This window comes from Nerophis ophidion, linkage group LG10, assembly GCF_033978795.1.
Source record: "Nerophis ophidion isolate RoL-2023_Sa linkage group LG10, RoL_Noph_v1.0, whole genome shotgun sequence".
Taxonomy (NCBI): Eukaryota; Metazoa; Chordata; class Actinopteri; order Syngnathiformes; family Syngnathidae; genus Nerophis; species Nerophis ophidion.
In genome coordinates this window covers 42808835-42829104 of record NC_084620.1, presented here as the reverse complement: position 1 = coordinate 42829104, position 20270 = coordinate 42808835, and the positions used below count along the sequence as shown (strand labels likewise).

The following is a 20270-nucleotide window of genomic DNA, read 5'->3' as shown; positions in this document are numbered from 1 at the left end:
CTCGATGTTCTCCTCACAACTCCCTCGATCCCGGACGAGCCCCCAAATTGTTGAGACGCATTTTTAGTGCCGTCTCACCCGGGCCGGGGGCAGGAAAACAATTCGAGGAGGCAGGAGTTGAGTCAAGTAGAAGTATTTTATTAAACGCAGTCTGCAGAGAGCGGAGATCGTATAGTACACTTGAACAGTAGTACCAGGAAAACCCAAAGCGATCTGTCTGAGAGTTTGTTGTACAGCAGCTTATATACACTGTGCTAGTAGTTATCTGATTGGTCAGTCTACTGACTGACGTCAGTTGCTATGTGTCTCGTGTCTAGGAAGTACTCTTGGTTTCCTGTTAAGTTGGTTGTTGCTCAAGCATCTGTTTCCTGTATGTGCAGTGTTTGCTTAGTTTCCTGTTATGTTCGTTATTGTTCAAACATCTGTTTCCTGTAGGTGCAGTGTTTGGCACACTGAGCCAAATTGAGGTCAGGACGTTTGCTTTGTACACTCATTAGACTCAAGCCGTCGTCTTGCGGGTTCCAGGACCACCAAGGAAGGACATGCCTTTTGAGCAGGTGTAGACTTCTTTCAATAAACAAGTCTTTTGCTTTTGCTTTTCAGCCTTCCCGTTGTCTGCGTCTGCCTCTCGCTCTCTTCCGGGTTGCACGCGCTGCTGCTCGTGTTGTTGTCTCTCGTTCCTTCCTCATATGGGTTGCTCCATCACCAGCCCCGTTCTCTCCTTCTCCCCTTTTATACAGCGAGAGGAGATATGTTAATCGTGTACAGGTGCGCAATCCACAAACCTGATCTTGTTTGTGGCCTCGCCGCTCGCTCGCTCCCCATACCCGCCGCCATGCCCTGCCTCTCTGTCGGACCTTCGGCGTCGCCTCTCCACAGCTGCTATTTGAACTATTTTTAGAACAGGCCAGCGGGCGATTCCTCTGGTTCTTATGGGCGACCGGGTGCCCGCGGGACCGCGTTGGTGACCCCTGGACTAGAGCATGGAACAAAACTCACTTGGCAAAGGTGTGACACAAACAATGAAGCCAGAACAAGTGATCAACAAAGGCAGACTTAAATAGTAGTCTCTTGATTAGACACAGGTGTGTCCCAAACAACAAAGGCAGGTGAAAATCATAAGTTACCATGGTGACTAAACTCAGGAGGTGCACAAACAGGTACTAAAGGAGTCCAAAACTAATAGAACATAACTAAACAAAACATCATCCGGACCACGGATCATGACAAAACTGTGATTTTATAAACTTATTATCCGCAAAAACACAGCTATATTGCAATTAAAAAATGCCTGGTTTTAAGAGGGTTATAATACAATAAAATTCAAATTCTACAAAAATCTATAATTAAATAGTCAGGACAACATCACGATTTTACGTTAATAAAAAGGTTGGGTTTAGGGATGAGTACCAATCACATTTGAACCGAAAGTAACATTTCCCATTGTCTGGGAATCAGTATCGGTACTCACCTGTACCAATTTTCTGTGTGTTCATGTGGTGATAAATGTAAGATTTGTTTAATAATAAAATTCAATATTCTAATTCAGCATTTGACACCGAGCCGATAATACCTTTTCTTACACTTCTGAGTCTCATTTGCAACTATGCATTAAATTCAGTTAGTCCGAGGTGTGTTGTCGAAGTCAGGAAGCAATCTTTGCCATTATGTTGAAAAAGCCAATTTTCTCTTTTGTGGAGTCCTAGAAAGTGTGTATTTGAATGTATTACTCATCCTAGCTGTAGTTTTGATTGCCAATTTTTGGGAAAGTTAAAACTGCACTGTAAATTGCTAATTCTAATCAGTAGCATGTATATGGCATTCATTCATCCATTTTCTTGCCTGTCTCTCTCGGTGTTGCGGGGGTGGCTGGAGCTTATCCCAGCTGTATTCCCAGACAAATCGCCACCTCATCGCAGGGCCAACACAGACAGACTGACAACATTCATATCTCGTGTAAATTAGCATTGAGCTAGCTTAAAAAGTGGAGTCTTCATTTTTTTGAACTTTTTATCAGGCATCTTGATTTGCTGGCATGAAAAATTGTAAAATGACCCAGAGGCAGTTTGCTATCAATGCACCCGTTAAACCGGTAACAAATCTTCACCCGGGAGGTAACGTCTCATGCGACAAAGTTATCAAAAATGGACTGTTTGATTACTCTTTGACCGATAACAACATACTTTAGTCTGTCCTCATAAAAACACCAAATTTGGAAGCCCTCCCTTGTAAGGATATTACTAGAAGTAGTTTTAATATGGATACACACATTTACGTGTTGGGAAAAAAACAGGAAAACTCAAGTTTATTCAGTCTCCATTTTTGTTCACAGTTTTTAAAAGGTCATAGACTTTCACAAAAAAAACCCCAGCATAAAACTGTATTAAAAGTGAAATATAATCAAAGCTAAAGAAAACAAATGTCCTTTCAAGTCGTCTTTGGTTTTGGTTTGATGACAGAATTGATCCAGTCCATATAGTTGGCCACTTTCGTGTAAACACCTGGTTTTTTTGAGTTGCCGCAGCCCTCCCCCCAGCTGATAATCCCATACAGGAAACTGACGTCATTCCTCGAACAGGCTAGCGGGCCCCCAGAGTCCCCCTGATGGAAAGGATAAGTATTAAGGTTTGTTAGCTACACAAATGGCAAGGAAAAAAATATTTAGTGTTGGTAACCATACTTCAGATCTCAACAGGCGCCAATTTAGGCCATATTGGATCTCTTTACATTAAATTAAGTTTCAAATTTGTTGTGCACGGAACTCATGTCACAGTTTTATCTGAATCACGTTCAAATTGTGTGTGTTGGTCACGAAACTTGAGATCTCCTTAGCCAAAAATGGTATCCATATATTTTTAATTTTGATTAATTTACAACATCTTCAAATCACACAATCAAGATTTAAAGTACCAGTATTATGGAAAAATAATATGCTGAACTGTGTTTACTTTTATCTGTTAAACCATATCAATTGTATTTTTAATCCGCAGTCTCCAATCTGCAAAGTATAATATCTAAAAATGACAATATACCAAAATTTCAGATGGCCATTTTGAATATTCCGCTCGTATTTGCTTCGGCAGTTTCTGTAGATTCGGGATCGTATGACGCTACAGGTGGAACTCGTTTGCACTCTGACTATACCCGCAGATTTGTAAGATTGGAAATACGCAAAAATTGGAAAGAGATCTATCTGCTGTTTATCATTCAAAACTCCTATGTAAGACAAGGAAACATGTGTATTAAAGTCTAACATCAGTCAACAGGCGCTCCTCTATTCCGCCCACAGAACCCTCTAACTAACAACCCGACACCCACCCAAAGTTTCGTTGTACTTGTTGCAATGACAATAAAGACCTACCTACCTACCTACCTACCTACCACCAATAATGCTTCATTTAAATGTTGTGACCTGAATATTGACCAAATATTAGCGATATTGTTACTACAGTATAAGCACTAAAGCGCTAATTAATTTTTAGCGGCGCGTTTAAGGAGCTGGTGGGTGTCCTTGTTGGTTAAAGTGCATAAATCATGCCTCTCACCTGGAGATTAGGACGATTTAGCCATATATCGAGAAGTTCTTCATCTGTGACATTCAACTTACAACCGGAGATGGAGACAAAGACAGGACATGAACGAAGACAAGTTTCTGCAGCAACTTTATTAACCCTCCATGAGGATTGTGATTAATTCCTCATCTAAATGGGGAAAAAAGAACATCCTAGGAGTCATCCTCCCAGTGTGAGAAGACATTGTACAGTAAATAATCGTTTTGTTACTGGATGTCCGTAGTTTGTAATTCTTGTTTAGCAGGCAGCAATACTTGTACATGACGCATTGTGTTTTACTAAAGCCGTAACAGTTTAGCGGAGCTTTTAAAATCAGTAGCTCATCCTCCTTATGTTCAGGCTCGAAAATATACGGTTCTGGATCATCATTTGTCCTAAAGTATTTATTGTTGGCTGTAACAAAGTATGCATTACTCGCATTGTTGGTGGTGGTGAAGGGATCTGTGGTTCCAGTACGTCACGGATCACAAGACTGAATTGCTCATTAGATCTCTCAATACGGCTTGGGAATCTCCATGAGATTTATACTATTTTGATTGCATGTCTTTTGGTGTTATAAATCAGATATGTGTGATAATAGCTTCAATGTAGAGGCAACTTGTTTTTCCATTATACTGGTACTTTAAGAAAACAGATGGTTTACTTGTTCAATGCAAATGTAATTCTTACCTGACAAGCGTCCACACAACCGTTGAGCCCCGCACAAATCATATTGGCAGTGACATGGTTGCCAAACACCTCTGGTTTCCGACACACGTCATGGCGGATTAGCCTCACTCCGGCTTCTTGCAGATTGGAGTAACCATCTGCTTCTGCCAGAACACATTAAAAATACATTATAAACATCATAACAGTAATGAAAAATAAAGTAACAAACATTGTAAGATGCTCTGTAATTTTAAACTGTAACTAGACTAAAAATAATTTTTAAAAATCAATTATAAAAAAAAAATCATCTTGCGAGAAACAGTTTGAGGCAAAAGTTGTTTTTTTTTTGCCAATACTGCTCATGAGAAAATAGTATGACCTAAGTTTAGTAACATAATCATAACACGCACTTAAGCTTTAACAAAGCATTACTAAATTAATGAATTTAACATTTAGAAAGAATATTTTCAACATTAATACTCAGTAGCATGCAGTTTATAAACACTTGTAAATGTTTTACTCTTTACTAGTTTAATAAACTAATCTATAAAAAAACCCTAATAATTGCATTTTCATACTTTGCAAATGATTAACTCAGAATTTCTACATTATATGTAGGTGTTGTCAATGGTTTGTTTGTAATTTTAAGTGTATGCAAATAAGACCTAATAATCACTCTAGACCAGTGGTTCTCAAACTTTTTTTTTTTTACCATGTACCACCTCAGAAAAGAGTTGGCTCTCAAAGTACTGCCTTAATGACCAACATTAAAATACAGTAAGTGTTCATTTAAAACAGGGTGGCAGTTTTATTTAGCAGATATACTTAATATTTTTGGTCATTGTAACATTGCACACAGGTTGAACAGTAACACTGTGCTTGAATATCGGAAAATAATACACTATATCAATCAAGTCATTCTTTGGCATACCACTTGTACTACATTTACATGTACCACTAGTTTGCTCGAGACATTTTTACATTCACACAATGGTAATGAGAAATATGCTTTATAAATTTTAAATTCAGAATGTATTAAAGCTTTATTAATGATTAAGTGTGTTTTTATTATAAAGTGTTACCTAAAAGGTCACATTCTGAACTACAAAATAAGTTTAAACACTATAGACCAAAACATCTTAGTTTTTGCGTAATGACAACATAAATGTGATCCGTACTTTAGTAACTTAGTTTGGTGTGGAAACGTACCTGACCTCAACACTGTCTACTGTTACCTTTGACCTTTCAATGAAAAGTGCTCCCTTTCCGTTGAAGTCCATATTGGTGTCTGAATAGGTTTTGTTTACGTTAAGAGTGCCACACACTTCCTAATGTAGTCACGTGACCTACTCACTCTCATGCAAGCGACCCCATCCGCTGATGGTGCAGCAGTAGCCATCAGGGAAGGAGACATTTCCATCTGGGAGACAAATGGGTCTGATGAACTGTGTCCTCTTGACGCATTGGCCGTTTTGTTTCTTCAGTTTGATCAAGACTGGATAAACATCACAGATTTTAGGACTTTACACAGCTGTTTGCTGACGCATAGCGATCTATGTAGACAACATAGAAGGCCTTCTATTTTACGTCACTCGTTTCAACGTCAGTGTAGTGTTTACCGATGTCATGTAGTGTAGGGTTAAACACGGAGAACTGTTTGGGAAAGATGTACTTGTCCACTCCAAACGTTCTTGTGTCCCTGCCGCTCACGTTGAAGTGGTGCTGGCCGAGGACCACTCGAAGCTGGGACGTCAGGGGACTGCAATGGGGAACAATGTAGCAGAAGAAAGTCAGAATGTTCTGTCGGCTAACTAATATGAAGTTCTGGACAATTCTATTTCACATCCATCCATCCATTTTCTACCGCTTATTCCCTTTGGGGTCACGGAGGCTGCTGGTGCCTATCTCAGCTGCAATCAAACGGAAGGCGGGGTACACAAGTCGCCACCTCATTGCAGGGCCATATTTCACATAAGTCCTTTAGTGATAATTTTACAAAAAAGTATGAATAAAGAAAAATCCTTGAGAAAACGTCTCATAATATTATAATGTACAGCACCAACAGATTTGGTTTTAATTTTTTATAATAATATTAATGGATTACATTTATACTTTTCAAGACACCCACTGCTTTTTACAGTGAGAATTGAAAACCCATGAATGAATTCACACATTGGTTGTGGTAAGCTATATTTGTAGACACAGCTTCCCCTAATGCAAACGTGGCTTTAAATGTGTAGTGTAAATGCATCTCCTACACACCAGTGTCAGCAGCACTGGGAGCAAGGTGGTTGAAGTGTCTTGCCCATGGACACAACGGCAGTGACAAGGATGGCAGAAGCTGGGTGGAACCCATCTGAGCCCTTCTCTGCACATTGCTGCTGACTCACAAACTAATATCTTAAACAATGCTATTTTACCAGAGTAATTTGACAAAAAAGTCAGAATTTGTGAAGCCCTTGCCAAGGCTGCACTTTGTCACAGGTTCTGCTCAGATTTTTAATAAACAGAATTAGCCAAAAAAGAGGTGTTAATGCTGTCCAAATTGGGGCCTTACTCACAAAATTGAAAGTGTGAAATCAACAAGGTGAATCGGCGCAGCAATACAGTCACTATGCCGGACTGTCGTTACGGAGAGCTAAGCTGAAAGGCAATGGTCTCGGTTTAGCGGTCAATCTATATTCCTACCTTTATCTATGGTCACAAGCTTTGGGTAGTGACCGAAAAGAAAGATCATGGATAGTAGCGGCTAAAATGACTTTTCTCTGTGAACTGGCTGGACTCACCCTAAAACATACGGTGAGGAGCTTGGTCATCAAAAAGAAGCTCAGACTCGAGCCGCTTGCTCCTTTACATCAAGAGTAGCCAGTTGACTTGGGTCCAGCATTTAGTCCAGATGCCCCATGGACGCCACACTGCTGAGGTGTCCCGGACATGCCCACCCAGTAGGAGGCCCTGGGATAGATCTAAGAAAGGTTGGGAGAGATTATGTCTCGCAGCTGCCCAGGAATGCCTCTGTGTACCCCTGGTGGACCCAGATAAGTGGAAGAATCTTGACAGATAGATGGATGAACCATGTCCTTCAATAGTTGAACTTTTTCAAAATATTCATCCATCCATCCATCCATCTTCTTCCGCTTATCCGAGGTCGGGTCGCGGGGGCAACTGCCTAAGCAGGGAAACCCAGACTTCCCTTTCCCCAGCCACTTCGTCAAACTCTTCCCGGGGGATCCCGAGGCGTTCCCAGGCCAGCCGAGAGACATAGTCTTCCCAACGTGTCCTGGGTCTTCCCCGTGGCCTCCTACCGGTTGGACGTGCCCTAAACACCTCCCTAGGGAGGCGTTCGGGTGGCATCCTGACCAGATGCCCGAACCACCTCATCTGGCTCCTCTCGATGTGGAGGAGCAGCGGCTTTACTTTGAGCTCCTCCCGGATGGCAGAGCTTCTCACCCTATCTCTAAGGGAGAGCCCCGCCACACGGCGGAGGAAACTCATTTCGGCCGCTTGTACCCGTGATCTTATCCTTTCGGTCATGACCCAAGGGTCATGACCATAGGTGAAGATGGGAACGTAGATCGACCGGTAAATTGAGAGCTTTGCCTTCCGGCTCAGCTCCTTCTTCACCACAACGGATCAATACAGTGTCCGCATTACTGAAGACGCCGCACCGATCCGCCTGTCGATCTCACGATCCACTCTTCCCCTACTCGTGAACAAGACTCCTAGGTACTTGAACTCCTCCACTTGGGGCAGGGTCTTTTCCGGGCGAGAACCATGGACTCGGACTTGGAGGTGCTGATTCTCATTCCGGTCGCTTCACACTCGGCTGCAAACCGATCCAGTGAGAGCTGAAGATCCCGGTCAGATGAAGCCATCAGGACCACATCATCTGCAAAAAGCAGAGACCTAATCCTGCGGTCACCAAACCGGAACCCCTCAACGCCTTGACTGCGCCTAGAAATTCTGTCCATAAAAGTTATGAACAGAATCGGTGACAAAGGACAGCGTTGGCGGGGTCCAACCCTCACTGGAAATGTGTTCGACTTACTGTCGGCAATGCGGACCAAGCTCTGGCACTGATCGTACAGGGAGCGGACCGCCACAATAAGACAGTCCGATACCCCATACTCTCTGAGCACTCCCCACAGGAATTCCCGAGGGACACGGTCGAATGCATTCTCCAAGTCCACAAAGCACATGTAGACTGGTTGGGCAAACTCCCATGCACCCTCAAGAACCCTGCCGAGAGTATAGAGCTGGTCCACAGTTCCACGACCAGGACGAAAACCACACTGTCCCTCCTGAATCCGAGGTTCGACTATCCGGCGTAGCCTCCTCTCCAGTACACCTGAATAAACCTTACCGGGAAGGCTGAGGAGTGTGATCCCACGATAGTTGGAACACACCCTCCGGTCCCCCTTCTTAAAGAGAGGAACCACCACCCCGGTCTGCCAATCCAGAGGTACTGCCCCCGATGTCCACACGATGCAGCAGAGTCTTGTCAACCAAGACAGCCCCACAGCATCCAGAGCCTTAAGGAACTCCGGGCGGAACTCGTCCACCCCCGGGGCCTTGCCACCGAGGAGCTTTTTAACTACCTCAGCGACCTCAGCCCCAGAAATAGGAGAGTCCACCACATATTCCCCAGGCACTGATTCCTCATAGGAAGACGTGTTGGTGGGATTGAGGAGGTCTTCGAAGTATTCCTTCCACCTATCCACAACATCCGCAGTTGAGGTCAGCAGAACACCATCCGCACCATACACGGTGTTGATAGTGCACTGCTTCCCCTTCCTGAGGCGGCGGACGGTGGTCCAGAATCGCTTCGAAGCCGTCCGGAAGACGTTTTCCATGGCTTCCCCGAACTCCTCCCATGTCCGAGTTTTTGCCTTAGCGACCGCTGAAGCCACACACCGCTTGGCCTGTCGGTACCTGTCCACTGCCTCCGGAGTCCTATGAGCCAAAAGGACCTGATAGGACTCCTTCTTCAGCTTGACGGCATCCCTCACCGCTGGTGTCCACCAAGGGGTTTTAGGATTGCCGCTCCGACAGGCACCAACTACCTTGCGGCCACAGCTCCGATCAGCCGCTTCGACAATAGAGGTGCGGAACATGGTCCACTCGGACTCAATGTCCAGCACCTCCCTCGTGACATGTTCGAAGTTCTTCCGGAGGTGGGAATTGAAACTTTCTCTGACAGGAGACTCTGCCAGACGTTCCCAGCAGACCCTCACAATGCGTTTGGGCCTGCCAGGCCGGTCCGGCATCCTCCCCCACCATCGCGGGCAACTCACCACCAGGTGGTGATCGGTAGAAAGCTCCGCCCCTCTCTTCACTTGAGTGTCCAAAACATAAGGCCGCAAAGCTGATGACACAACTACAAAGTCGATCATGGAACTGCGGCCTAGGGTGTCCTGGTGCCAAGTGCACATATGGACACCCTTATGTTTGAACATGGTGTTTGTAATGGACAAATTGTGACGAGCACAAAAGTCCAATAACAAAACACCACTCTGGTTCAGATCCGGGCGGCCATTCTTCCCAATCACGCCTCTCCAGGTTTCACTGTCGTTGCCAACATGAGCGTTGAAGTCCCCCAGTAGGACAAGGGAATCACCCGGGGGAGCACTTTCCAGTACTCCCTCGAGTGTACCCAAAAAGGGTGGGTACTCTGAACTGACGTTTGGTGCGTAAGCACAAACAACACTGCGCTACAACTCTTATTGGGGACGGCATGGCAAAGTTTGGAGAGTGGCCGTGCCAGCAATCTGAGGGTTACTGGTTCAATCCCCACCTTCTACATCTTAGTCACGTCCCTTGTGTCCTTGAGCAAGACACTTCACCCTTGCTCCTGATGGGTCTTGGTTAGCGCCTTGCATGGCAGCTCCCGCCATCAGTGTGTGAATGGGTGAATGTGGAAATAGTGTCAAAGTGCTTTGCGTTTCTTTAAAAAAAAAAAGGTAGAAAAGCGCTATACAAGTACAACCCATTTACTATTTATTTTTTTGTGATAGAGTGATTGAAGCACATACTTTATCGTCACAAAAAACATTCATGAAGTTTGGTTCTTTTATGAATTCATTATGTGTCTACTGAAAATGTGACCAAATCTGTTGAGTCAAAAGTATATATACAACAATATCAATTTTGGTGATGTAGAAAAGTTACAACCAAATCAAATAAGCTTCATGGCATGGCCTCTTAACTTCTTGTGAGTGATTATGATTGATGACACCTGTTGACTTCTCTGAGCCCAATTAAATAGTGCTCATGCGATAAGAAAAACGGTTACAAACGCGACAATGGGAAAGTCACACAGATCTGAAAAAAAGAATCATTGACTTGAAGAAGTCAGCAAAGTCACTTGGTGCCACTTCAAAGCAGCTTAAGGTCAAGAGCAACCGTGCAGACAATTTTTTTGTAAGTATAAAGTGCATGGCACAGTCTGGTCACTGCTACCATCAGGAAGAAAACGCAAGCTATCACATGCTGCTGAGAGAAAATTGGTCAGGATGATCAAGTCAACCGAGAAACACCAAAAAGTGTGTCTGCAATGAATTGGAAGCTGCTGCAACACAAGTGTCACTGTCCACAGTCAGGCCTGTTTTGCATCGCCATGGATTGAGACGCGATCAAAGTTTTATAATGGCCTTCCCAAAGTCCTGACTTAAACCCCATTCAGAACATGTGAACAATGCTGAATAAACAAGGCCATGTCAGAAAACCAGCAAAGTTAGCTAAACTGCACCAATTTTGTCAAGAAGAGTGGTCAAACATTCAACCAGAAGCTTGCCAGAAGCTTGTGGATGGCTAACAAAAGCACCTTATTGTAGTGAAACTTGCCAAGGGACATGTAACCAAATATTAACATTGTTGTAGGTATACTTTTGACAATGGGAAAGTCAAAGGAACGCCGCACAGATCTGACCAATAATAAATTCATAAAAGAAACAAACTTCATGAATGTTTTGTGTGACAAACATGTACTCCAGTCACTCTATCACAAAAAATAAAGACTTGTAGAAATGAGTGTAAACTCAAGACAGCCATGAGATTAGGTTCTTTACAAGTGTACGTAAATTTTTGACCACGACTGTACCTGTAAACGAACGGACCTCCCAACACTGAAACTTTATGAAAGTATAGGGGGCTGAACAGTTTTTATAATTTCTTGACTTTTTTTAAAGTTTTACACCGGTTAGCCTCTTTCTTGCACAAGTAGGAAAGTAAATCTTAATCAACCTTACGCTGCCCTAAAAAAGGGCTAAAATTACAAAAATTACTTTAACTTGCTTTTACGATGCCAAAAATTTGAGGTGCCAAAATCATACTTTTTTTACTGATTATTTCTATTAAAATTCTATCCAATAGGGATATTTTTTCAGAAACACAACAAATGGGAGGTAGATTGCCATAGTGGAACAACAAGTACTAGTACAAGAAGTTTTTGCGTACTTCCGAAATAAACAGTGTGCTGCAGAGACAACCCAGCAGGAGGCGATTAAGGTTCCGGCGCAGAATTCAGACTCTCCGTAATAAATGGCAGCCATCCAGGGATGAGTACCAGGAAGTGCAGCGTTTCCTCCCATGATCCTTCCCCTGGCGACCGACACTCTCTTCTTGTGCTTTGTACCGCACACGGCCTTCTTTGAAGCTGGCTTGGATGGCTTAGCATTGCCGAGTCCTGGGAGCGTGTTGAACATGTTCATCCGACGAGAAGAGGCTATGTAAAAAATAATAATAATAATAATTATCAGGTCAGTTTTCTCATACAATGGAAATTGCGTAATGTTTCCCAACTACATAATTTTGTCCGTATGCAGGCTACTTTCTAGTTTAAAAGATGTTATGCTTGTGCAGCCCTTTGAGATGCTTGTGATTAAGGGCAACATAAATAAACTTTGATTTATATGAGGAAATGTTACAGTTTTTTTCATGGAAAATGAGCAATCTACAAGATATTGTGGAAATCAATTGTTTACTTTTTTGCCTAATCTGCTACCAAACAACAAATTAACAGACAAAGCATATGAACTAATCAATTAGCTAGACTAACTAGCGTGTTGCATGTTGACCATGTTCATCCTAGACAAGATGCTATGTTTTTTTTTTTAAATATTGCATGATGTGATAGTTTTCAAATATAGTTCAGCCACAACATTTTAATGTGTTTAATTTTGAATGAAATTAACAAAAGTGTGAATAATCATAACAAAATTTTATTGGCTCGCCAGCTACTTCACAGCTTATGAGGAAAGATGTAATGTTAAAAAATTTAGCAGGCTTATGCTCTGCAACTGTGCCGCCATTTCAGCAAAGTTCCATAGAAATCGGTTGTGCAGTTTATGCGTAATCCTGCTAACAAATAAATGATCAAACTAGCAAACAGACTAACAAATTAAGAAAACTTTCATGGGACGGCGTGGCGCAGTGGGGAGAGTGGCCGTGCGCAACCCGAGCGTCCCTGGTTCAATTCCCACCTAGTACCAACCTCGTCACGTCCGTTGTGTCCTGAGCAAGACACTTCACCCTTGCTCCTGATGTGTGCTGGTTGGCGCCTTGCATGGCAGCTCCCTCCATCAGTGTGTGAATGTGTGTGTGAATGGGTAAATGTGGAAGTAGTGTCAAAGCGCTTTGAGTACCTTGAAGGTAGAAAAGCGCTATACAAGTACAACCCATTTATCATTTATTTATTTATGTTTTCAAAGAGTGAACGGAACTACCGTTAACTAAAAAAGTATTTTGGTCAATCACCTGGCGTGTAATATGTTAAAAAGGGTACAATTAAATGAACTAACTAAACTTCAACTTAAATAAATAAACGTGAATCAACCAACTTTTCGAATGAACTTAGTCACTAGCCAAATCTTCTAAGTCAGGTGTAACCAAACTTTTTGCCTATAAGGACCAAACTGAAAATGGGCCAATAAATGAGGCGTTTAATCCCAAACCAACATTATTTAAAGGCCTATTGAAACCCACTACTACCGACCACGCAGTCTGATAGTTTATATAGCAATGATGAAATCTTAACATTGCAACACGTGACAATACGGCCGGTTTAGTTTACTAAATTGCAATTTTAAATTTCCCGCGAGGTATCCAGTTGAAAACGTCGCGGAATGATGACGGTTTTGTTGACGCGTGCTTGTGACGTTATTGGTTGGAGCGGACATTTCAGCCCAGCACCACTCACGGCTAAAATTTGTCTCTTTTCATCGCATAATTACACAGTATTCTGGACATCTGTGTTGCTGAATCTTTTGCAATTTGTTCAATTAATAATGGAGACTATAAAGAACAATGCTGTTGGTGGAACGCGGTGGGTTGCAGCTGCCTTTAGCAACCCAAACACAGCCGGTGTTTCTTTGTTTGTTGTGAAGCTTTAACACAGAGCGGTCAAGCGAACATGTTTCTCTACGTCAACCAGCAAGTTTTTGGATGGGAAAATTGTGATATTAAGTCGGCTCTTACCGGAGACTTCAGTGGATTATTTGACGACCTCCTGTAGCTGTCAAAAAGGCAGCTGTGATCTTGGCTCCTCCATTGGCTTCTCTCAGAGACACTGGCGTTCACCGCAGCCTTCTGACTTTCAGGTATGACTTTATAATCTCACTAAAACACTATTAACACAATAAGCAGATAAGGGATTTTCCAAAATTATCCAACTATATGTGTCTAATAATATCTGAATCGCTCACACTGCGTCGCCTTTTTTTTTAGTGCTTCACTCTAACTTTCCTCATCCACAAATCTTTCATCCTCGCGCAAATTAATGGGCAAATCGTTGCTTTCTCGGTCCAAATTGTTCTTGCTGCTGGTGGCTATGATTATAAACATTGTGAGGATGTGAGGAGCCCTACAACCCGTGACGTCACGCGCACATAGTCTGTTACTTTCGGTACAGGCAAGGATTTTTTATTAGCGACCAAAAGTTGCAAACTTTATCGTCGATGTTCTCTACTAAATCCTTTCACCAAAAATATGGCAATATCGCGAAATGATCAAGTATGATCCCCGTTTAAATAAGAAAATCTAATTTCAGCAGGCCTTTAAGGTAGTACAGGTCATCACATTCGGTAGATGGCAACTGGTTTGCCTTTCGGACATGCCATCAATGATTGCGCGAGTTTAAGTAAGTATAATTATGTATTGAATTTTGTAAATGAAATGACTCGGCCCACTATTAGCTAACAATTAGCTGTAATAATAACTTATGAAGTGAATAGTGTACTTACAGAAAGGCATCTTGCAGGAAAGCACGTCACAGTACTCCCAGGAGATGGCGCCCTTATTCAGAGTGTAACACCACGGCATCTTGTCTCCATCAGGATTTCTGTACACAGTATGTAAAACTGACATTATTTTACAACCCAACAATGAAATGCTTTTTCAAAATTAATATCTTTAGTATTTTTCATACAAATATTACAACACGATAAAATATATTCTTTTCACCAGCAGTGTCTTGTTTTTTTAATAATTTTGGAATCCAATTAAAATATTTACAAAAATGTTTTGCAATAGTAATGGAAAATTATAATGGATAATTAATCGAAAAATAAATGATTTGTGTCTTTTCCCCTCATATTTGTTGCTATAGTTCAATTACACACAGATACAATAAAAAAAAATAGGCACAACATGCATTTAAATATTCAGTATTAATGATAATTTTTTTGCAACAATAAAAGTATTTCATTGTTCACTCCTTAGTGAGTACAGTCACTGTTTTACAGTATACAGTATGTTCAGGGAGCACTCATGCTATTGACCCATTGTTTACCGTTTGTACCTTTTGGGGTCGTGGGTGGGCTGGATCCTATCCCATCTGCACTTGGGCAGAAGGCAGGGTGCCCCTGACAAGTTGCCACCTCAGTGCAGGGTCAACACAGATACACAGACAAGCATTCACAGTCACATTACCGCAATAGGGCTAATTAAGTGTACATAATACAAATAAAATATTGGTAATTGCAGCATTGCCATATTAAGATTATCGTTATTGTTAGCCACATATCTTATCGTGCGGTACACCGAGAATGTATGCCCTATAAACAGATAGATAGATAGATTTTAAACACTAGAAAATAGTGGTTAGCATGTAGGGAACACAATGAGGAGATCGTTCGAACCTTCACTTAGGCATCTCTGTGTTTAGTTTGCATGTTCTCCCTATGCGATTTGTCCGGGTACTCCAGCTTCTTCCCAAGTTTCAAAACTATGCATGTTGTTCACTCCATTTTCATTCCATCAATTTTCTAAACGAGCTGGAGCCTATCCTAGTTGCGCATGTTGTCAATTGCAGACTCAATTGTCCATATAGTTAGGGCTGGGTGATATATCGATATACTTGATACATTGCGGGTTTGTCGCTGTGTGATATAGAAAATGACTATATCGTGATATTCCGAGTATACGTTCTCACGCAGTTGCTTTTAGCTGCGGGCATTAAACTGCATGTGTTTCTCCCTCTTTCTTGTCTCTCCTCTCAGAGACAAGCGCACTGTGGAGAGATGCAGCCAACGGGCCGACAGCGGGCGGACAGAGGCGTTCCGGACCAGAATGGAGGCCAGAAGGCGGGGCATGCGGCGGCGAGGAGAGGCGTGACGCACACGGAGCGGCATGACGGCAATCGGAGTCAGGTGCGTAGGACACACACCTGCTCACAATCTGCGCATCTGCTCCTAGACTTTAAGAGAGGCGAAGGGGGCACGAGCGAGAGAGAGAAAGGAGGAAACCACGGCAACCCGACCACGAGCACGACACCAGAGCACGGCAAGATGAGTCTCCACCACAGACACAGCAAGCGAGCACCGAAAGGTGCAGCGTGACCAGGAAGCAGGACCGGCGCACTAGAAATGGGCGCGCCCGACTGCCCCGAAGAAAGGTTGTGCGAACAAATAAAAGTAAATCACACCTGCTACGAGGCGTCGTGTGTCAAGTGTCCTCGCAACCCACACGGTGACGGCTGGGAGTCCGTCACATCGGCGCCCAACAAGAAGACACCAGTGAAAGCGGAGGACGATGACGTCACCTGGGCTCTCGTGGCAAGTTATACAAGGCTGCTCGAGGAGAAGCGCTGGGAGACTCAGAGGCTGGAAACGCTGTCGGAGCAGGCCGACCACCAGAGTGAGCTGTCGGCCAAAAAGGAGGACGAGTGCCCCCTGGAAGAAGAATTGAACAGGGAAGAAATTTATGTTGAAGAAGTTTATGTTAATGAAGATTACTGTAACGATCTGTCACTTACTTTCTGATAGTTTTTCGTGTTTTGTACTTTGTTTCCTGTTCAGTGCTCTTATTTTGTCATACTTCCTGTTTACTCCGCTGAGCACTGTTTTTGTCACACTCGCCGTTGATTGGCAGCGGTCCTCAGCTGCGGTCAATCAACAGGTCTATTTATGTTTCACTCGAGCACTCCTCAGTGCTCGAAGTTAAACCTATGTTGGGAACATCTCCATGCAAGACTGCTTTCTGTTTATATCTTTTACTTTGATGAAATTAAAATCATCTTACCTGCTTTCGGCGCTCCTGGATTTTTGCATACTTGAGGTCACACAACTGCAGCCATGCGACATCCCAACAGTAACTTCGAGCCAGAAAATTGTGACCTCGCGAGAATCCCTGTCGGCAATCCTCAGCCGACGTTCTGGACCGCACAATTCCTGGAGGACTTGAAGGCCAGGTTTGTGCGGTCCCAGCCTACAGACGCGGACCCTCTCCCCGCGGCAACGCCACCGGCTTCGGCTCTCCGACCGGCGCGTCCCCCGCCGCCATCTTTCCTCTCGGCTCAACGGCTGGCTACGGCTCTCCGACCAGCACGTCCGCCACTTCCTGCATGCCTCGCGGCTCCCGCGGCAACGCTACCGGCTACGGCTCTCCGACCGGCGCGTCCTCCGCCGCCATCCTTCCTCTCGGCAACGCTGCCGGCTACGGCTCACCGACCGGCGCGCCCGCCTCCTCCTTCACGTCTCGCGGCTCCTGCGGCTCCGTCGCCGACTGCGGCTCTCCGACCGGCACGTCCGCCGCCGCCATCCTTCCCGTCGTCTGCTGAGCTGCTTCTCCCTGCTCCTACGCAGCTTCCAGCGGCTGCTCCCCGGCTGCTCTTTTTGCCAGCTCCCGCTCTCTTTTTTGGTTCGCCGAGAGCTCCAGTGGAGCCCACAGTGAGGTCGCTTTTGTCCTCCTGCTGGGACTTGGCACGGGACGTGTCTTCGTCCCTCCTCCTGGTCCCCTCCCGCCCGTCCCTGGTTTTCGCACCGGGGGACTCCGACGAGCAGGCACGTTTTCCCGCATGTGTGAACAGTGTCTGGCAGCCACCTAGTGGAGGGGGGCCCACTATACACTGCGGTGCAGCCAGGCACACACCGCTGTCATCCCCGCCAGCGTCTCCTTCCACGGAGACATCTACGTCCCTGGCGGGCTTTCGCCTAGCCCCAACGCCGGCTCCACGCCGAGCCCCAACGCCGGCTCCACGCCGAGCCCCAACGCCGGCTCCACGCCGAGCCCCAACGCCGGCTCCACGCCGAGCCCCAACGCCGGCTCCACGCCGAGCCCCAACGCCGGCTCCACGCCGAGCCCCAACGCCGGCTCCACGCCGAGCCCCAACGCCGCCAAGAGCAGCACCACGCCGGGCTTCGTCACCGCCGGCATCCGCTATTCCTCGGCCAGCATTTGCTGCTCCTCGCCCGGCGTCATCTGCCGCTTCCACGCCGCCGATGACGTCTGCCGCTTTCACGCCGCCGATGACGTCTGCCGCTTTCACGCCGCCGATGACGTCTGCCGCTTTCACGCCGCCGATGACGTCTGCCGCTTTCACGCCGCCGATGACGTCTGCCGCTTTCACGCCGCCGATGACGTCTGCCGCTTTCACGCCGCCGATGACGTCTGCCGCTTTCACGCCGCCGATGACGTCTGCCGCTTTCACGCCGCCGATGACGTCTGCCGCTTTCACGCCGCCGATGACGTCTGCCGCTTTCACGCCGCCGATGACGTCTGCCGCTTTCACGCCGCCGATGACGTCTGCCGCTTTCACGCCGCCGATGACGTCTGCCGCTTTCACGCCGCCGATGACGTCTGCCGCTTTCACGCCGCCGATGACGTCTGCCGCTTTCACGCCGCCGATGACGTCTGCCGCTTCCACGCCGCCGATGACGTCTGCCGCTTCCACGCCGCCGATGACGTCTGCCGCTTCCACGCCGTTGATGACGTCTGCCGCTTCCACGCCGTTGATGACGTCTGCCGTTTCCACGCCGGCACCAACATCGGCTCCTCAGCCGCCTCCTGCAGAGGTATCTGTTTTGGCTGCAGCCCCCGCCGCTTTGTCTGCTGTCTCCGGGCCTGCTTCAGCGCGCCCGCCTCCACGTCAGCCGCGGATGTGGCCGTGCCCTGGGCGTCCTCCTCGCGGGATGCACTCGTCTCTTTTTCGGCCAATGATGTGGCTGTTCCGTGGCCGCCCGCCCCGCCAGTTCCAGCGGCGCTCTACGCGCCGTCGCCACCTGACTTTCCCTCGCTGGCTGCGGGGACACGAGGTTTGGCGACCTTCCACCAAATCCTCCTTCCATCCTCCCTTACTTTGTGGACATTTTTTTCCATTTTTCTTTTCCAGGGAACATCTGGTATCTGTTCCTTGAGGGGGAGGTCCTGTAACGATCTGTCACTTACTTTCTGATAGTTTTTCGTGTTTTGTACTTTGTTTCCTGTTCAGTGCTCTTATTTTGTCATACTTCCTGTTTACTCCGCCGAGCACTGTTTTTGTCACACTCGCCGTTGATTGGCAGCGGTCCTCAGCTGCGGTCAATCAACAGGTCTATTTATGTTTCACTCGAGCACTCCTCAGTGCTCGAAGTTAAACCTATGTTGGGAACATCTCCATGCAAGACTGCTTTCTGTTTATATCTTTTACTTTGATGAAATTAAAATCATCTTACCTGCTTTCGGCGCTCCTGGATTTTTGCATACTTGAGGTCACACAACTGCAGCCATGCGACATCCCAACAATTACGGTAAAGAAGAAGATGAAGAAGTTTACGTTGAAGAAATTTATTTTGAGGATGAAATTTACATTGACAATGAGGAAGAGTATGATGAGGAAAAAATGTCTGTTAAAGAAAAAGAAATAAAGAAATTCTGGAATAGGATGAATATTATGATGAGGAGGAAGAGTATGATGAGGATGAAAAGGAGAAAGAAGAAGAAATGAAGAAATTCTAGAAGATTATGAAGATGAAGATGATAAAAATGAAGAAGTAATTGAAGATGAAGAAGAAGTTAAAGATAAAGAAAAAATTAAAAGAAGAATTTGAAACTCAAGAAATTGAGAAAGAAGAACAAATAATTGAAGAAATTCTGGAAGACGTTGAAGATGAAGAAAATGAAGATGAAGAAATCAAAGATGAAGACGAAGTCGAAGAACCTCAAAAAATTGAGGAAAAAGTTCTTGTAGAAATGCAAAAAAAGGAAGATGAGGACAAAGAAGACAAAGAAAAACTTAAACGAGAAGAAGTAACTCAAGAAATTGAAATAGAAGAAATAATTGAAGAATTGCTGGAAAGTGATGAAGACGAACAAGAAGAGGAAGAAATTGAGAAAAAAATTATTGGAGAAATGCAAGAAAAGGAAGAAGAAGACAAAGAAAAACTTAAACAAGAGGAAGTAACTCAAGAAATTGAAATAGAAGAAATAATTGAAGAATTGCTGGAGAGTGATAAAGACGAACAAGAAGAGGAAGAAATTGAGGAAAACATTATTGGAGAAATGCAAGAAGAGGACGAAGAGGACAAGGAAAGACTCACAGAGGACAAGGAGAAAGACATGCTCGGAGAAATGCAAGAAAAGAAAGAAGAAGACGAAGAGGACAAGGAAATACTCACAGAAGACAAAGAAAAGAAAGACAAAGGAATCAGAGGGCCGCAGCATTTTTTTCCTGCTCCTGGAAGAAAAGGTGGGGGGGGAGTATGCTCCGCCGGACTGGAGCCCGGCCTCGAACTGGCAGGGGAGGTCTGTGGAGAGACGCAGCCAACGGGCCGACAGCGGGCGGACAGAGGCGTTCCG

General features: G+C 45.0%; 1 protein-coding gene across 4 annotated transcripts in view; it reads right to left on the bottom strand.

Annotated features, from left to right (window-relative positions):
- Positions 1-117: 117 nt before the first annotated feature.
- The window catches only part of LOC133560851 (hepatocyte growth factor activator), a 50060-nt gene continuing 29907 nt past the window's right edge, over positions 118-20270 (bottom strand). For 3 of the 4 annotated variants that reach the window (XM_061913841.1, XM_061913842.1, XM_061913843.1), the window contains 7 exons: positions 14459-14556; positions 11676-11943; positions 5840-5979; positions 5575-5715; positions 4242-4384; positions 828-976; positions 118-729 (listed from right to left, as the gene is read on the bottom strand). In XM_061913841.1, the coding sequence (XP_061769825.1) occupies positions 600-729; positions 828-976; positions 4242-4384; positions 5575-5715; positions 5840-5979; positions 11676-11943; positions 14459-14556 (1069 nt within the window). In that variant the 3' untranslated portion in view covers positions 118-599. Of the gene's footprint in view, positions 730-827; positions 977-2278; positions 2602-4241; positions 4385-5574; positions 5716-5839; positions 5980-11675; positions 11944-14458; positions 14557-20270 lie in introns of those variants that run through there. The other variant, XM_061913844.1, reaches the window with a different exon arrangement.